This window comes from Erinaceus europaeus, chromosome 7, assembly GCF_950295315.1.
Source record: "Erinaceus europaeus chromosome 7, mEriEur2.1, whole genome shotgun sequence".
Lineage (NCBI taxonomy): Eukaryota > Metazoa > Chordata > Mammalia > Eulipotyphla > Erinaceidae > Erinaceus > Erinaceus europaeus.
Window position 1 is genome coordinate 107,299,522 of NC_080168.1, and position 19,120 is coordinate 107,318,641.

General features: G+C 42.3%; 1 protein-coding gene across 1 annotated transcript in view; it reads left to right on the forward strand.

The window, feature by feature from the left end:
* PRIM1 (DNA primase subunit 1) overlaps window positions 1-19,120 on the forward strand; it is a 45,508-nt gene that overhangs the window by 17,810 nt on the left and 8,578 nt on the right. The window contains exons 4-12 of the mRNA XM_060195139.1: window positions 3,853-3,959; window positions 4,390-4,463; window positions 6,202-6,338; window positions 8,122-8,180; window positions 9,515-9,624; window positions 12,191-12,282; window positions 12,597-12,738; window positions 14,217-14,286; window positions 18,081-18,172. Of these exons, the coding sequence (XP_060051122.1) occupies window positions 3,853-3,959; window positions 4,390-4,463; window positions 6,202-6,338; window positions 8,122-8,180; window positions 9,515-9,624; window positions 12,191-12,282; window positions 12,597-12,738; window positions 14,217-14,286; window positions 18,081-18,172 (883 nt within the window). The remainder of the gene's footprint in view (window positions 1-3,852; window positions 3,960-4,389; window positions 4,464-6,201; window positions 6,339-8,121; window positions 8,181-9,514; window positions 9,625-12,190; window positions 12,283-12,596; window positions 12,739-14,216; window positions 14,287-18,080; window positions 18,173-19,120) is intronic.

Genomic DNA, 19,120 nt, shown 5'->3' on the forward strand with positions numbered 1-19,120 from the left:
CTCCATTTCTCTCTATCCTATCCAACAAGAACTACATCAATCATAACTACAAAAATAAAACAAGGGCAATAAAAGGGAATAAATAAATATTTTTTTAAAAATAAATATAAATAAATAAAAGACTTGTGCCATCGGTAGTACAACAGACCTTCACATCTATTTTTTAATATTTATTTACTCTCTTTTGTTGCCCTTGTTTTATTGTTGTAGTTATTATTGTTGTTATTGACATTGTCGTTATTGGATAGGACAGAGAAAAATGGAGAGAGGAGAGGAAGACAGAGAGGGGGAGAAAAAGACAGACACCTGCAGACCTGCTTCACCACTTGTGAAATGACTCCCCTGCAGGTGGGGAGCCGGGGGCTGGAAACAGTATCCTTACGCTTTGCATCATGTGCACTTAACCCACTGTGCTACCACCCGACTCCCAGACCTTCACATCTTAAGGTTCAGAGGTCCCAGACTCAATTCCCAGCAACAAAGCTAATAATAAGCCAGAACTAAGCAGTGCTCTATTAAAATAAATATATATATTGGGGTGTCAGAAAAGTCATAATGCATTTTTGCATAGAAAAACAGAAAAGGGGGGCTAGGCAGTGGCACACCAGCTTAAGTACACATAGTAAAAAGCACAAGGACCTGTACAAGAATCCCAGTTTGAGCGGTGAACCAGGTCTGCAGGTGTCACGCTTTCTCTATCTCTCATCCACTATCAAAAAAAAAAAAAAAAAAAAAAAAGCCTGCTAGTAATGATGGAGCTGTGCAGGAACCAAACTACAGTGATAAACCTAGTGGCAAGAATAAATAAATACAGACATCTGACTACGTGAAGAATCAGGAAAACAAGTAATAGGACACGAGAAAGGCTTGAATGATAAAAGGCATTCCAGAAAGTAAAAATAAGGGGTTCGGGCAGTGGTGCACTGGGCAAAGTGCACATACTGTGAAATACAAGGACCCACACAAGGATCCTAATTTGAAACTCTGGCCTCCCACCTGCAGGGGGCTCATTTCACAAGCTCTAAGCCTACTGCCTACTGCTGGGACTCGGTGCCTACACTACAAATCCACTGCTCCTGGAGGCTATTTTTTCCCTTTTGTTGGCCTTGTTGTTTAACATTGTCATTATTATTATTGCTATTGTTATTGCTGTCGTTGTTGGATAGGACAGAGAGAAAGCAAGAAAGATGGGGAAGACAGGGGGAGAAAGATAGACACCTGCAGACCTGCTTCACCTTGTGAAGCGTCCCCCCCCCCCTGCAAGTGGGGAGCTGGGAGCTTGAACCAGGATCCTTACTCTGGTCCTTGTTTTATTGTTGTAGTTATTATTTTTGTTGTTATTGATGTCATTGTTGGATACGACAGAGAGAGATGGGGAAGACATATAAATAATAAAAACAGTTATCTGGGAAGTGGCACATGGATAAAATATTAGACTCGAGCATTAGGTCCTGAGTTCAGTTCCCCAGCGTACATATGCCAGAGTGCAGCTCTGGCCTCGGTCACCCACTCAGTCTACGTATCAGTCTTTAAAATTAAAAACGGGGCCGGGCTGTAGCACCGCGGGTTAAGCACACTTGTGGTGCAAACCTCGAGGACTGGCGTAAGGATCCTGGTTGGAACCCCTAGCTCCCCATCTGCAGGGGGGTCGCTTCAGAAGTGATGAAGCAGGTCTGCAGGTGTCTTTCTCTCATCTTCTGTCTTCCCCTTCTCTCTCAATTTCTCTCTGTCCTATCCAACAACAACTGCTATAACAACCACAACGAGGGCAACAAAATGGGAAAAATAGCCTCCAGGATCAGCAGATTCATAGTGCTGGGACAAGCTCCAGTGATAACCCTGTAGGCAAAAAAAAAAAAAAAACAGGGGGAGTCGGGTGTTAGCGCAGCGGATTAAGCTCACATGGCGCAAAGCGCAAGGACTGGTGTAAGAATTCGGGTTCGAGCCCCCGGCTCCCCAACTGTAAGGGTGTCCCTTCACAGGTGGTGAAGCAGGTTTGCAGGTGTCTTTCTCTCCCCCTCTCTCTTCCCCTTCTCTCTTTATTTCTTTCTGACCTATCCAACAACAACGGCATCAATAACAACAACAATAATTATTATAATGAAACAACAAGGGCATCAAAAGGAAATAAATAATAAGTTAAAAAAAAATTTTTAAAAATGGGTAAGGGTAGATAGCATAGTGGTTATGCAAAGAGACTCTTGTGCCTGAGGCTCCAAAGTCCCAGGTTCAATCCCCCTTACCACCATAAGCCAGAGTTGAGCAGTGCTCTGTAAAAAATAAATAAATAAAATGATTGGTTGGTTAATTTAATTAAATTAAATTAAAAGCAGTTGGGGGACCAGGCAGCAGCACATCTGGTAGAGCACACGTTACCATGCTCAGGGACCCAGATTCAGGCCCCCAGTCCCCACCTGCAATGGGGAAGCTTCACAGCTGTTGAAACACTTGCAGGAGTCTCCCTCTCTATCTCCTTCCCTTCTCAATTTCTCTCCATCTCTATCCAAAATAAATAAAATATTTAAAAAATAGGAACAGTTGGGAGTCGGGCGGTGGCGCAGCGGGTTAAGCGCACGAGGCGCAAAGCGCAAGGACCGGCTTAAGGATCCCGGTTCCAGCCCCCCGGCTCCCCACCTGCAGGGGAGTCGCTTCACAGGCGGTGAAGCAGGTCTGCAGGTGTCTATCTTTCTCTCCCCTTCTCTGTCTTCTCCTCCTCTCTCCATTTCTCTCTGTCCTAACAACAAGGACATCAATAACAATAATTACAACAATAATGAAAAACAAGGGCAACAAAAGAGAAAATTAAAAAATAAAAAAATAGGAACAGTTGTAAACCTTTAAACCACCTTGTAATAAGATATTAATTATTTTTATGTACTTTTCCTTATCAGACACTTTAAAATTACTTTGCTGTGATTTCTGTTGATCAACAAATATTTATTTTAGATACACAGAACTGGGAGAAAACAGTTATGGTATATTCATCAACCACAGCTGTAAATAGATTAAATGTATACTGTTATCAGGTTGTGTTGTTTTTGTTTTTTTGAGTTTTTGTTTGTTTATTTGTTTGTTTTGTTTTTTGCTTCCAGGGTTATTTCTGGGACTCAGTGCCTGCACCACAAATCCTCTGCTCCTGGAAGCCATTTTCCTATTTTTGTTGCCCTTGTTTTTATTGTTATTGTTATAGCTTTTGTTGGATAGGACAAAGAGAAATCGAGAGAGGAGGGGAAGGCAGAGGTGGGAGAGAAAGATAGACACCACTTGTGAAGTGACTCCAACCCTGCAGGTGGGGAGGCGGGGGCTCAAACCAAGATCCTTACACCTGTCCTATGCACTTCTCACCATATGCGCTTAACCTGCTGGGCTATCGCCCAGTCCCTTTGTCATCAGTTTTATGTAGGATCTAAATCAATGAGAAAAAAAAATGAAGATTTTTTTTTTTTTTTTTTTTATGAAAGGGAGAGAAAGAGAACTAAAGCATCACTCTGGCACATGTGGTGCTGGGGGTTGAAACTTCAAGCTTCAGAGTCCAGTGCATTTTCCACTGCACCATTCCCCCAAGCCACCAAATTAATGAACTTTAATTAACATAGACTTGACATGTTTGTTTGTTTTGTCTTGTTTGATTTCATTTTAGCCATTTTTTCCAGGTGGATAGAAATAAACATATTTGACTGCACCCCAGGTCTTGTAGAAACTGACTAATATGGGCTGGGCGGTGGGACACCTGCTTGAGTGCTCATGTTACAATGCACAAGGACCGGGGTATGAGACCCCAGTCCCCACCCGCAGGGGGAAGTAAAAAAAAAAAAAGAATGAATGAAACTGACTGATATTTTGTATTTGTAGCCCAATCAACATAATGCAGTGAAGCTAGGCGCTTTCCAGGCTCAGGAAAAAGAACTAGTGTTTGATATTGACATGACAGACTATGATGATGTGAGGAGATGCTGTAGGTAAGTGCTGACCCGCCTTGCTGGTCGAATGGGTGATAATGGGGGTCGGGCGGTAGCACAGTGGGTCAAGTGCACATGGCACAAAATGCAAGGACCAGCGGAAGCATCTCAAGTTAAGCCCCCAGCTCCCCACCTGCAGGGGAGTTACTTCACAGGCAGTAGAGCAGGTCTGCAGGTGTCTGTCTTTCTCTCCCCCTCTCTGTTTTCCCCTCCTCTCCATTTCTCTTTGTCCTATCCAACGACAACAACATCAATAACCAATAATAATAACCACAACAATGGTAAAACAACCAGGGTAATAAAAGGGGAAAAAATGGCCTCCAGGAGTAGTGGATTCATGGTGCAGGCACTGAGCCCCAGCAATAACCCTGGAGGCAAAAAAAAGAATGGGTGATATCACTAGTAGTCAGTAACGATGACTGTCCTCCAGTTCTGCAGATATCTGTTCTAAGTGCTGGACCCTCATGACGATGGCCATACGCATCATAGACCGAGCTTTGAAGGGCAAGTATCAGCAGTATTTGAATATGACGTATTTCCCTGGGACTTATGGTGAGAAAATTAAGAACTAGCATAATAGTTGACAGTCAAATAAAGCTACTAAGCAAACCAGTGAGTTTTTCTTATTTCCCAGTTCACTAACTACTGAGCTAGGTACTATCCTAGATGAAAGGACATATAAAAAACAAAAATTCTTATCCTCTAGTGGGGAAAATAGCTCAATTGAATAGTGCATTACTTTGCCATATGCATGACTCAGGTTTGAGTCAGTCTCTCTGCTGCATTGAGGGAAGCTTCTGTCTCCTCCCTTCACAATTTCACTCTATTCTATCCAGTTAATGAATAAATAAAATATAAAATACTAATTCAGACCAGAAAAATAGCTCACTTGGATAGTGTGCTGCTTTGCCATGTGCACAACACACATGGCAAAGTTGCCCCCACCACTGCCTCCACATTGAAGGAAATAACCCTGGAGGTAAAAAAAAAAAAAACTGACGGCTTATATTTTATATTAAGCATGTGCAGAGTGCTCTGAGAATATAGAGCAGCTGAAGTGCATACAGAATTCTATAGGGCAAGATTGGATCAGAAAAGGCTTCCAGCAGCCATATCAGTACAGAGCTTGCATGCATAAGCTTCCAGATTGAATCCTTAGCACTGCACATGGGGAATGGGACTGTGGCCTCTCTAATAAAGTGGAGCTGGAGATAGAACTTGCTAGGTAAAATACAAGTCTTACCATGCACACAGTCTGGGTTTGAAATGCCAAGGGACGTTCCAGTGTCTCTCTCTCTCTACCTGAAAGGAAAAAGTCAGCCCAGCAACAGTGAAACTGAGCATGTATGAGGCCCCAACTGTGCAAAAAACACAAGAAAAAGCTTCCTAGATGAGATGATGAAAAGATGATAATCATAATAGCTAACTCTTCTATGTGCTGAACACTATTCTAAACACTTGAAACATTAATTTTTAATATGCCTACACGGACTTTTAAGAGTAAATGGCAATGGGGAGTCGGCGGTAGGGCAACAGGTTAAATGCATGTGGCACAAAGTGCAAGGACTGGTGGAAGGATCACCGTTCGAGTCTAGGCTCCCACCTGCAGGAGAGTCACTTCACAGGCGGTGAAGCAGGTCTGCAGGTGTCTGTCTTTCTCTCCCCCTCTCTGTCTTCCCCTCCTCTCTCTATTTTTCTCTATCCTACCCAACAACATGAACTACAGTAACAATAAAAAACAAAGGCAACAAAAGGGGAAATAAATAAATATTTTAAATTTTTTTTAAAAAGAATAAATGGCAGTGAGAGTCAGGCAGTGAGAGTCAGGTAGCTTAACTGGTTAAACACACGTGGCGCGAAGCGCAAGGACCACCTAAGGTTCCTGGTTGGAGCCCCTGGCTCCCCACCTGCAGGGGAGTCGCTCCATAGGTGGTGAAGCAGGTCTGCAGGTGTCTATCTTTCCTCTCTGTCTTCCCTCCCCTCTCCATTATCTGTCCTATCTTAAAAAAAGAATAAATGCCAGTTTGTCAGGGAGAGAAATGGAAGTGCTGAGGCATGAAGAAATTCTTGGCTAAGAGACCAGGATAGGTGGAAACATGAAAGCAAAGCACATGGAGCATGGGAGGCTACAAATAATTTAGTTAGGTGAGTGGACAAGATGTAACAAAAGGAGCCAGGATACTTACAAGAACTAGGGTTGATGGATTCGTTTTAAAACTTGTTGTTTCTCTCCCCCCTTCAGAGGACTTCGGATTTAAGCATCGTCTCTGGGTCTATTCTGGAAGGAGAGGTGTTCACTGTTGGGTCTGTGATGAATCAGTTAGGAAATTGTCCTCTGCAGTCCGCTCTGGGATAGTTGAGTATTTAAGTCTTATAAAGGTAAGATTTTTCTTTTTCTTTTTTTTTTTTTAAAGCAATGCCAAAGAATGAACCCAGGACCTCTATACTTGCACTATTGCTAAGCAGCCTACTGGGCCCCATTTTCTACATTTTTAAAATAAGGAAGGGAGACTCCCATCCATGGTGTTCCCTCGGTGCTATCCATAGTACTCCCATTTGGTGCCAGGACCTCAGGAAGGTACAGCATGTGCTTACCTGCTGAGCCATCCCCTGATCCTTAGTAAAGGTAAGATCCTATTTTTGATAACACTCACATTCCAAACTAGGTGATTTTATCAGTAGATCTATAGATATAATAGTAAAATAAAAGAGAGAGACCCCAGCATAGATGCTTCCTTCAGTTTAGTAGATACTGAGCTCAAACCTGGGTCATGAATATGGCCAAGCAATACACTGTCCAGGTGTGCTGTTTCACCTGCCCATTAACCTATATATTTTTTTAAGATACTGGATATTTTGCTGTGAGTATCTTCCTTAATAGAAATGGGAAAATTAGCTTACTTTTATTTTTCATTACCACCACAATTATCTCTGTGACTCTGTGCCCCTACAATAAATGCACCACTTCTTGCTTTTATTTTTTTAATTTTTATTTATTTATTCTCTTTTGTCGCCTTTGTTTTTTATTGTTGTAGTTATTGTTGTTGTTATTGATATTGTTGTTGTTGGATAGGACAGAGAAATGGAGAGAGGAGGGGAAGACAGCGAGGGGGAGAGAAAGATAGACGCTTGCAGACCTGTTTCACTGCTTGTGAAGCCACTCCCCTGCAGGTAGGGAGCCAGGGGTTCGAACCAGGATCCTTACGCTGGTCCTTGTGCTTTGTTTTCTTTTTTTTTTTTTCTTTTAATTTTTATTTATTTTGGGTAGAGACAAAAATTGAAAAGTGAGGGAGAGAAAAAGAAGCATCTGCAACACTGCTTAAACCACTCCTGAAGATTCCGCCCCCCCAAGTGGGGGCTACCTACCTGCAGGGGAGTCGCTTCACAAGTGGTGAAACAGGTGTCTTTCTCTCACCCTCTCTGTCTTCCCCTCCTCTGTCCATTTCTCTCTGTCCTGTCCAACAACAACGACATCAATAATAACTACAACAATAAAAAGAGGGGGCAACAAAAGGGAATAAATAAAATATCTATATATATTTACTTATTTTCCCTTTTGTTGCCCTTGTTTTTTATTGTTGTTGTAGTTGTTGTCGTTGTTGGATAGGACAGAGAGAAATGGAGAGAGGAGGAGAGAAAGATAGACACCTGCAGACCTGCTTCACCGCCTGTGAAACGATTCCCCTGCAAGTGGGGAGCAGGAGGCTCAAACTGGAATCCTTATTCCAGTCCTTGCATTTTACACCATGTGAGCTTAACCAGCTGCGCTACTGCCTGACTCCCATAAATATATATATTTCTTAATATTTTATTTATTAATGAGAGTGATAGGAGAGAGAGAAAGAACCAGACATCTCTCTGGTACATGTGCTGCCAGGGATTGAACTCAGGACCTTATGCTTGAGAGACCAATGTTTTATCCACTGCACCACCTCCTGGACCACATAAATAAATATTTTTTAAAAATAAATAAATAAATGGGGAAGTGTCTCCATAGGTGGGACACAGGACTTGCACATGTGTGGACCCAGGTTCAATCCCAGCTCTGTGTATGACAGGGCACTGCTCTGGTCTCTCTTTCTAGTGAGATAGATAAGTTAATCTTATCTTGCAATGTTTTAATTTATATTAAATATTTCTCTTTTTTTAATTTATATTTTAGGGTGGTCCAGATGTTAAAAAGAAAGTTCACCTAAATGAAAAAATTCATCCTTTTGTCAGGTCTGTTGCAAAAACTACATGTCATTTAAGTTGTGTTTGATTTACTTGCACATACTTTGAAATTATCTTATTATTGGGCTGGGGAGATAGCATAATGGTTATGCAAAAAGACTTTCATGCCTGAGGCACCAAAGGTCCCAAATTCAATCCCCAGCACCTTATATAAAATAGAGTTGAACAGTGCTTGGGGGAGGGGGCTTCCCTTATTATTGTCTTTGCTGAGATAGCATTTTATAACTAAGATGGCTGAGTATTATCCATAGTATTCATGAACACTGCTTTACATATTTCTCATGGAGCCAGGTGGTGGCGCACCTGGTTAAGTGCACACATTACAGTGCGCAAGGACCCAGGTTCCAGCCCCTGATCCCCACCTGCACGGGGAAAGTTTCATTATTGGTAAAGTAGAGCTGCAAGTGTCTCTCTGTCTCTTTCCCTCCCTGCCTCTCCCTCCCTCCCTCCCTTCTCAGTTTCTCTGTCTCAAATAAATAAATATTTTTTAAATAAAGAAAATAAATTAAGATGAATAAATAAATAAATACGTATGTTCTCATTAATCTTCACTACTACTTCCTGAGGAGTGTAGATATGATGGTATATTCCCTTACATATGAGGAAAGTGAGCTTTGGAGAAATGTTCTAATTTGCAAGGCATCATACAAGTACTTGGATTCGTACTGCTGGCTCCAAGTCCCAGCGATAACCCTGGTGGCAGGAAAAAAAATGTTTGTTCAGTGTTTACATCCAGGTCTACCTGGCGTGAAAGCCCACACTCTTTCCACTGCTTTGACTGCTTCTCCAGGATAGGGGTTAAGAGCATAGAATTAGGAGTAAATATCCTTGTTCTCTCACTTACTGTAACCTTGATAAAATATTGGATTCTTTTACCATATCTCTATGTTGAGCTTCTGGAACATCTGTTCTACCCAGCTCACAAAGTTGTGAGAGGATAAAAGTGAGTTCACATGTGAAATGTATTTGCAGATAGCTAAAAACTGTAGCTGGTGAGCTGTCTGTTCGTACGATTGAGGGTAGACCGTGTAGATGGTGTCCTCCATTGTACTAGTGCTGTATTATATTTTCCTGGGCCTGTTACTATATACATTGTCCCATTTATGCTGCTATGAACCTACGTTATGCCGTTTATGTAGTAAGTATTTCACGAATGCTTAACCTGTGCTAGGTTCTTTCCCCTTCGCATATCTTCGTTTATCTCTTAATATTGTTCCTGTTTCACCCAGTTAAGTTTAGAAAGTCAGTGAAAATAAGCAGTAGACTTCTGAATGTCAACAAACACTATGTATCATATGTTTGTAACTTTGTTAATCCTACAGGAAATCTATAGACATAATTAAAAAATATTTTGAAGAATATGCCTTGGTTGGACAAGATATTCTTGAAAATAAAGAAAGCTGGGATAAGATTTTAGCCCTAGTTCCTGAAAATATCCTTTCCCTAGGCAATTTCTACGTTCACTAGTTGTACTTATTTGTGCTATTATAAATGTAGTGTGCTTGTAGATTTTCATATACTTACTCTTATAAAGTTCTAATACAAAACGTGGGAGCCGGGCTGTAGCGCAGCGGGTTAAGCGCAGGTGGCGCAAAGCACAAGGACCGGCGTAAGGATCCCTGTTCGAACCCCGGCTCCCCACCTGCAGGGGAGTCGCTTCACAGGCAGTGAAGCAGGTCTGCAAGTGTCTATCTTTCTCTCCTCCTGTCTGTCTTCCCCTCCTCTCTCCATTTCTCTCTGTCCTATCCAACAACGACAACAACAATAATAACTACAGCGATAAAACAACAAGGGCAACAAAAGGGAATAAATAAATAAAATAAATATTTTTTTAAAAAATACAAAACGCTACAGGCATCTCTCTGTCTCTCTATCTCCCCCTCCTCTCAACTTCTGGCTGTCTCTATCCAATAAATAAAAGTAATTAATTTTTTTTTTTTTTTAAAGAATCCTGGTGGCCCAGGAGGTGGTGCAGTGGATAAGGCATTGGATTCTCAAGCATGGGGTCCCGAGTTCAGTTCCTGGCAGCACGTGTACAGTGTGATGTTTGGCTCTTTCTCTTTCTCTCTCCTATCTTTCTTATTAATAAAGAAAGAGAGAAACCAACAAGTATATAATTGTATGAAAAGCCTTCCTGGGCTGGGAAAACCCAAACTTAAAATAATAATAAAAAAAAAAGAATGCTGATTATCTATTGGATAGAAACATCCAGAAATCAAGAAGAAAGGAAGTGATAGGGAGAGAAATGCCTGCAGCACTGCTTCACCACTTGCAAAGCTTTCCTCTTGCAGGTGGGGACTGTGGGCTTATAACGTGCACTCAACCAGGTGCGCCAGCACCCAGTCCCCCCAGGGAAGACTCACTTTATTTTATTATTTTTTTAATTTTTTTTATATTTACTTATTTTCCATTTTGTTGCCCTCATTATTTTTTATTGTGGTAGTTATTATTGCTGTTGTTGTTGTCATCGTTGTTGGATAGGACAGAGAGAAATGGAGAGAGGAGGGGAAGACAGGGGGAGAGAAAGATAGACACCTGCAGACCTGCTTTACCGCCTGTGAAGCGACTCCCCTGCAGGTGGGAAGCTGGGGGCTCGAACTGGGATCCTTACACCTGTCCTTGCGCTTCGCACCATGTGTGCTTAACCCACTGCGCTACCACCCAACTCCCTTTATTTTATTTTTTATTTATTTTGCCCCCAGGGTTATCACTGGGGCTCAGTTCTAATACTACAAATCCACTGCTTCTGGCAGCCTTTTTTTTTTTTTCCTATTTTATTGAGTAGGACAGAGAGAAATTGAGAGGAGCAGGGGAGAGAAATATAGACACCTGAAGACCTGCTTCACTGCTATGTAGCAACCCCCTGGTGGGGAACCTGGGAACCGGGATCCTTGCACAGGTCCTTGCATTTCGTACTATGTGTGCTTAACCCTGGGTGCCACTGCCCGACACCCACCTCCCCCACCCCACCCCTGGGAAGATTTTTAAATTAAATAGCAGTTACTTATTTTGGCATTCTTTCTGTCTTCTACAGGGGAATTGTTTAAGGATGTGTGGTTAACTCAATATTTGTATTTTAGTGGACCAGGAGGTGGTGCAGTGGATAAAGCATTAGATTCTCAAGCATGAGGTTCTGAGTTGAATCCCCGACAGCACATGTACCAGAGTGAGGTCTAGCTCTACCCCTCATTTCTCCTATCTTTCTCATAAAAAATAAAAAATTAAGTGCATTTTAGTAAACACTAATAACTTTTTATACAAGCTTTGAATATCCTTGTGGTAATACTGAAAATAAGTTGTTCAGCCCTGGGGAAGTGGGTTAGCAGGCGCACCACAATTCCTTAAATGCATGAGACCCCAGGCTCAGTCTCCAGTAACACATCTAACCAGAAATGCTCTGGTCTCTGTCTCTCTGTCATCTGTGTCTCTCCTGACTAATGTACTATACAGCTCTGTCAGTGCTTTTAGTGATGAGAATTTTTTTTTCTAAATAAAGGCCTGGCAATGGCACATCTGATTGAGCCCACACATTACCATGCACAATGACCAAAGTTCAAGCCCCGTTCCCCACCTGCAGAGGGGGAAGCTTCACAAGTGGTGAAACAGTGCTGCAGATGTATATCTCCCTCTCTCCCTCCCCTCTCAATTTCTCTCTCTCTCTCTCTCTCTCTTTTTTAATTATTTTTATTTACTTACTAGATAGACACAGCCAGAAATTGAGAGGGAAGGGGGCGGCGATAGGGAGAGAGACAGAGACACCTGCAGCAAACTTCACCACTTGTGAAGCTTTCCCCTTGCAGGTGGGAAACAGGGGCTTGAACCTGGGTCCTTGTGCATTGTAATGTGCACTCAACCAGGTGTGCCACCACCCAGCCCTCCCTCTCAATTTCTTTTTATCCTATCAATAAAGATAAGTTTTAAACAAATAACAGAAAGAAAGAAAAAGAAGCTGTTAACTGACATGTTTTAAATGAATGTGCTCCTTAATAACTCGTTACCAGTTCATGATGAACTTCAACAAAGCTTCCAAAAGCAGCACAACTCACTTCAGCGTTGGGAGTATTTGAAGAAAGTGGCCAACAAATATCAGGTATATTCCACTGGAACCTATCTTGCAAATAGAATAATGCAGTGTTTCATTAAATTATGATTGTTTTGTTTAGTAAGTGAAAGATAGATGAAGATAATTTTTTTTAACACTTTAAAGAAATTATCAGGCAGGAGTAGATAGCATAATGGTTATACAAAGAGACTATCATGCCTGAGGCTCTGAAGTCCCAAGTTTAATACCCAGCAATGTCACAAGCCAGAACTGAGCAGTGCTCTGTTTAAAAACAATAGTAATAATAATACATTGTCAAAAATTCCTACTGATTCTTATGCTGGACTTGCATTTGCTTTCAGCCTAACAGCAAGAATGACAAGTGTGGACCATGGCTTGAATGGGAGATCATGCTCCAGTACTGTTTTCCTCGGCTGGATATCAATGTTAGCAAAGGAATCAATCACTTACTGAAGAGCCCTTTTAGTGTTCATCCTAAAACAGGTACCATTGTAAAAAAGGAAAAAGGAAACTTTTTTTTTATATTTATTTATTCCCTTTTGTTGCCCTTGTTTTTTTGTTGTTGTTGTCGTTATTATTGATGTCGTCATTGTTGGATAGAACAGAAAGAAATGGAGAGAGGAGGGGAAGACAGAGAGGGGGAGAGAAAGATAGACACCTGCAGACCTGCTTCACCACCTGTGAAGCGACTCCCCTGCAGGTGGGGAGCCGGGGGCTCGAACCCGGGATCCTTATGCCGGTTCTTCCGCTTTGTGCCACATGCGCTTAACCCGCTGCGCTACCGCCGGACTCCCATGAAACTTTTTTTAACAGAACATCTTTTTTTTTGGTCATTATTTATTATTGGATAGAGACAGAAAAATTGAGAGGGAAGAGAAAGTTAGAGAGGAACAGAGACAGACTCTTGCAACATTGCTTCAACACTCATGAATATTTCCCCCTGCAGATGAGGAACAACGGCTTGAACCTGGGTCTTGAGCACTGTAATGTGTGTGGCTAGCCATGTGTGCCACCACCTGGCCCCCTGTAATTTACTTTTTTTTTAAGTTTATTATTATTTTTCTACCAGAGCGCTGCTCAACTCCGGCTTATGGTGGTGCAGGGGATTGAACCTGGGACTTGGGAGCCTCTGGCATGAGAGTCTGTTTGCATGGTCATTGTGCTGTCTACCCCTGCCCAGAAGTGTACTTTTTATTCTAGCAAACATATCACTGAGAATACATCTGATATCTCAGTTACTGATGCTGAAGAATTGTGGGCCCATACTCCCAGTGGGCGAGAAATGCCGGGGAAGGATGACTAGACAGCTCTGAACTCCAACTCCATCAGGAACTGGAGAGAGAGGAGGAATGTGAGGCAAATTGCTCTCTGAAACTTGATTTTCTCATCTGTAAAATAGAAATGATACCACTTAACACCTACTTCACATGTAGTGGAGACAGAATAGTTATGCAAAAAGACTTTTATGCCTATCTTGCTCTCTCCAGTTAAAATAAATAAATACAGGGGTGGGGGAGATAGCATAAAGGTTATGCAGATAAACTCTCTACCATAAGCCAGAGCTGAGCAGTGCTCTGGTGTTTTTGTGTTGCTCTCTCTGCAGCTCTCAAAAGTAAAATAAAATATTTAAAATAATATATGTATTTTATTTTTTAATAACTACTACCTACCTCAATGGGTTGTATTAAAATCTAAAATGAAAAATATTTAGGGAAATACCTGCCATACTTTCAATACTCCCAAATTGCTTTTCCTTTAGTAGTAAGCCTATAATGAGCCTCCAGCCCACACATTTGCATATCCTATTTTCAGATTTGTGAATAATTCATTTTCTACTATATTTTATTATTGTTGTTTTATTTTAAGTTTAATTCTAAAGCATCACTGGGTATCCCTTTATTCCTGTAGAATCACCTGTATTCTACCCCACAGTTATCATTTTGTAACTTTTATTCTTACAGGTAGAATTTCTGTGCCTATTGATTTACAAAAAGTGGATCAATTTAATCCATTTACTGTTCCAACCATCAGGTATGTTCCAAATCATTAATCACCTCTTATTACTTTTTTTTAATATTTGTATTTATTATTGGATAAAGACAGAACTTGAGAGAGGAGGGGGAGATATAGAGGAAAAGAGACAGACACCTGCAGCACCGCTTGACTACTCATGAAGCTTTCTCCCTGTAGGTGGGGACCTGGGGTTTGAACCTGGGGCCCTTGCACACTGTTATGTGTATGCTTAATCAGGTGTGCCACCATCTGGTCCCTCTTACTACTTTTTTTTTTTTTTTTTTTTACCAGAGTACTGCTAGCTCTGGTTTATAATTGTACAGGGGGTTGAACTTGGACTTTAGAGTCTCAGGCATGGGAGTCCGGCGGTAGCGTAGCGTGTTAAGCTCATGTGGTGTGAAGTGCAAGGACCGGCCTTAGGAGCCCGGTTTGAGCCCCTGGCTTCCCACCTGTAGGGGAGTCACTTCACAAGCGGTGAAGCAGGTCTGCAGGTGTCTATCTTTCTCTCCCCCCTCTGTCTTTCCCTCCTCTCTCCATTTCTCTCTGTCCTAACAACAACATCAATAAGAACAACAATAATAACTACTACAACAATGAAAAACAACAAGGGCAACAAAAAAAGGGAAGGTAAATAAATACAAAATTAATTAATTAATTTAAAAAAGAGTCTCAGGGGGGTTGGGCCGTGGCGCAGGGGGTTAAGCGCATAGGGCGCAGGGACGGGCATGAGGATCCCGGTTCAAGCCCCCAGCTTCCCACCTGCAGGGGAGTCGCTTCATGGGTGGTGAAGCAGGTCTGCGGATGTCTGTCTTTCTCTCCCCCTTTCTGTCTTCCCCTCCTCTCTCCATTTCTCTGTGTCCTGTCCAACATCGAACAGCATCAACGATGGCAATAATGATGGCCACGGCGAGGCTACAAGAACGGGGGCAACAACGGGGAGGAGAAGAGATGGCCTCCAGGAGCGGTGGATTCATAGTGCAGGAACCGAGCCCAGCAATAACCCTGGAGGAGAGAAAAAAAAAAAAAGAGTCTCAGGCATGAGAGTCTCTGTACAATCATTATGATATCTACCCCTGCCCTTATTACTTTTTTGTTTGTTTGAATTTGAAATAGATTGAATTAGATTCCTTTCAGAGAGGCAGCTGCTCTGAGGCTGTATAATGTTGTCCTAACATCACATTTTAGGGTGGCAGAGATAGCACAGTTGTTTACACATAGAATTTCTTGCCTGAAGGTCAAGTGTGTTCTCTCCCAATAAGCCAGAGCTAAGCTGTGCTTTGGTTTCAAAAGAAGGAAGGGTAGGGTGGGTGGTAGGGTATTTTCTTTTGAGTTCCACATAACAAGTTTTCCAGCTATAAAAAAAAAGATTGGTGGGAGCCAGACAGTGACACACCAGGTTGAGCATGCATGTTATAATGCACAAGGACCTAAGTTCAAATCCTTAGTCCCCACCTGCTGGGAGAAACTTGTGAGTGGTGAAGCATGGCTGCAGGAGTCTATCTCTCTCTCTTTTTTTTAAGACTTTATTTACTCATGAGAAAGATAGGAGCAGAGAGAGGAAGAACTAGACATCACTCTGGTATAAGTGCTGCCAGGAATTGAACTTGTGACCTCACACTTCAGTGCCAGGCTAGCATGGGTTTGCCTCTTCCTGGGCGCGTACTCTCTGGGTTGGAGAGAACTCGACTGGAGCCAACCTGGGCTCCTGGGCTACTCACTCAGCAACGTGGGAGAGATGACTCATGAACTCATGGCGGAGTGGAAATGCAATGTCTTTATTGATCAGAGAGCCAACGCTTTTAAACAGTAGACCTGGAAGTGGCAAGTCGGAAACAGAAATGGCTAGGAAGGGGGTGGAGAAAGGCAAAAGTGAGCTGGAAAGGTAGGAACTTCCTTAGCAACTGTTGTGAGGGTTTAAACTGGTAGGATTAATGTTACCCTGCAGGCAGGGAGGGTCTCAAGGTAGAAAGAAGATAGATGAAAGGAATGGAGTGGATGGGGATCTCTCAGGCAAAACAGTGATTATGTAGGTAGGCCATAGTATCAGGAATGCAGGGTGCTTTGTGAGGCTCCTCACAATTACCCAACATCTCCCCTTTCTTTTTATCTAATGGCCATAATATCAGGAATGCAGGGTGCTTTGTGAGGCAGGGAGTCTGATAGGACGAGGCACATCTTTGGGGTTACTCTTGTTCCTTCTTGCACAACCTCTCGGTAGAGAGAGAAACTGACAGGATAGTCACACTCCTCGGGTCAAGCCCTGCCAAGCTCAACCACATCCTCACAATTTCCTGACATCTCCCCCTTTCTTTTTATCTAATGGCCATATTTAAATGGGTCGATGTCTGTAAAAGACTCCATTTCTGTCAGGGGAATAGCAGTGTAGGGGTAAACAGAAACCTTTTGGGCTGAAACCTGAATGTCACGCAGGCATTTTTAAAAGAACTGGAATAAGACAGGGAGCGATAAATAATAATAGCAAGGGCTAGCGTGGGGCTGAGGGGAGGCCTGGTAGGCGGAGAAGGGCTGCCTGATGCTACCTTCCTGAAGATGGGGAGCCAGGGGCTCAAACCAGGATGCTTACATTGGTCCTTGCGCTTCACACTATATGTGCTTAACCCCCTGTGCTACTGCCGCATGGCCCCTGGTGTCTTTTTTTTTTTTTAACTTTTTTTTTTTTTTTTTTTTTACCAGAGCACTGCTCAGCTCTGGTTTATGGTGGTGCAGGGGATTGAACCTTTGAGTTTAGAGCCTCAGGCATGGGAGTCTGTTTGCATAACCATTATGCTATCTACCTCTGTCTTTTTTTTTTTTTTTGCTATGTTTATTTATTTATTTATTGGATAGAGGCAGCCAGAAATTGAGAGGAGGAGGGAAACTAGAGAGGGAGAGAGACAGAAAGACACCTGCAGACCTGCTTAACCACTCACAAAGCTTTCCCTCTGCAGGTGGGGACCAGGGGCTTGAACCCGGGTCTTTGTGCACTGTAGCATGTGCGCTCAACCAGGTGTGCCACCACCTGGCCCTGGTGCCTCTCTTTCTATCCCCCCTTTTTCCCTCTCAGTTTCTCTCCTATCAAACAAAAAAAGGGGGTGGGGGACTTATGGCCAGCTACAAGGAATAGTGGTATATCTGTTGTGCAGGCATGAGCCCCAGTGATAACCCTGGTGGCAGTTTAAAAAAGAAAAGGAAGAAGAGGAAGGGGCTGGGCTAAGTGCACTGGGCTAATGCACATAATGTGAAGCTCAAGGACCCACATAAGGATCCCGGTTCCCACCTGCAGGGGGGGTTCACTTCATAAGCAGTGAAGCAGGTCTGCAGGTGTCTGTCTTTCTTTCCGCCCTCTCTTATCTTCCTCTTATCTCTCAATTTCTCTCACTCCTATCCAATAAAATGGAAAAAATGGCCCACAAGAAAGGTGGATTCATAGTGTTGGCACTGAGCCCAGAGATAACCCTAGAGGCAAAAAGGAAGAAAAGAAAGTATACTACACCACATTTAGTTGGTCATATGATTTTTTTTCCACAGACAATCTTATGGGATTCATATGCTGTCACATAAATGGATACTGCTGACCATAATACAACTTAAAAATTGTTTTATTCTAGGGCTAGGGAGACAGCATAATGATTATGTAAAGAAAAACAACAACAACAACAACAAAACTTTCACACCTTAGACTCTGAGGCCCTAGGTTCAGTCCCCAACAACACCAGAAGTCAGAGCTGAATAGTGCTTTGGTTTTTCACTGTATCTCTCTCATTGAAAATAAGTAAATAAAATATTTTTTCATTGTCTTATTTTATTTGTAGCTACATCTGCCATGAATTAGATACCATTTCTCCTAATGAAGATGAAAAAGAGAAAAATGAAGCTGAATCTGATGTCAAACATAGAACTAGAGGTAGACTGATGTATATAGTCTATATATGTTACTGTAATGTAAGGTTTTACTTTAGACATGTTGCTTAACAAATTAGGACTTTACCTACATACTCTATAGCTGAGAAGCTCCAGTCCAATTTTTCTGGTATTCTTTATTTAGCTGCTTGCTTTTTGTTTAGATAATGACAGACAGGCAAAAAGAGACCACAGCACCAAAGCTTCTTTCAGTATGATAGGGGCCACAGTCAAATGTGGGTCACATGAATGACAAAGCAACACACTATCCAGGTGAGCTATTTTGCTAGCCCTTGTTTATTTTTAAAGATTATTTATGAGAGAGAGGAAAAACAGTCTCACTCTGGCACAATGCAATATCAAGAGATCTAGGTGGTACCTCGTACTTCGGATCCGATGTATAATTCATTGTGTCACCTTCTGGCCCGCTATTGTTTATTTTTAGGAGACTGACACACAAAACACCCCAGTATCATCCATGAAGTTTCACCTATCTCTCTTTTGTGTTTTCATATAATGCTGGGGTTTGAACCCAGCTCTCAAAATATTGAGGACAAGTTTTCTGTCCACTGAACCACCTCCCAGCCACAACATGAGCTTTTTAAATGAATATCCTGTCACTCCTGGAGTTAATTCTCCTTAAATTCAGGCCACTAGGGCTGGGTGGTGGCACAACAAGTGAAGCCTAAGGACCGGTACAAGGATCCTGGTTCAAGCCCACAGCTCCGTGCCTGCAGGAGGGTTGCTTCACAAATAGTGAAGCAGGTCTACAGGTATCTATCTTTCTCTTCCCCCCTCTGTCTCCTCCCTCCTCTCTCAATTTCTCTCTGTCCTATCCAACAACAACAATGGAAAAAAGATGGCCTCCAGAAGCAGTCAATTCATAGTGCAGGCATGAGCCCCAACGATAATCCTGGAGGCAAAAAAAAAAAAAAAAAATTCAGGCCACAAT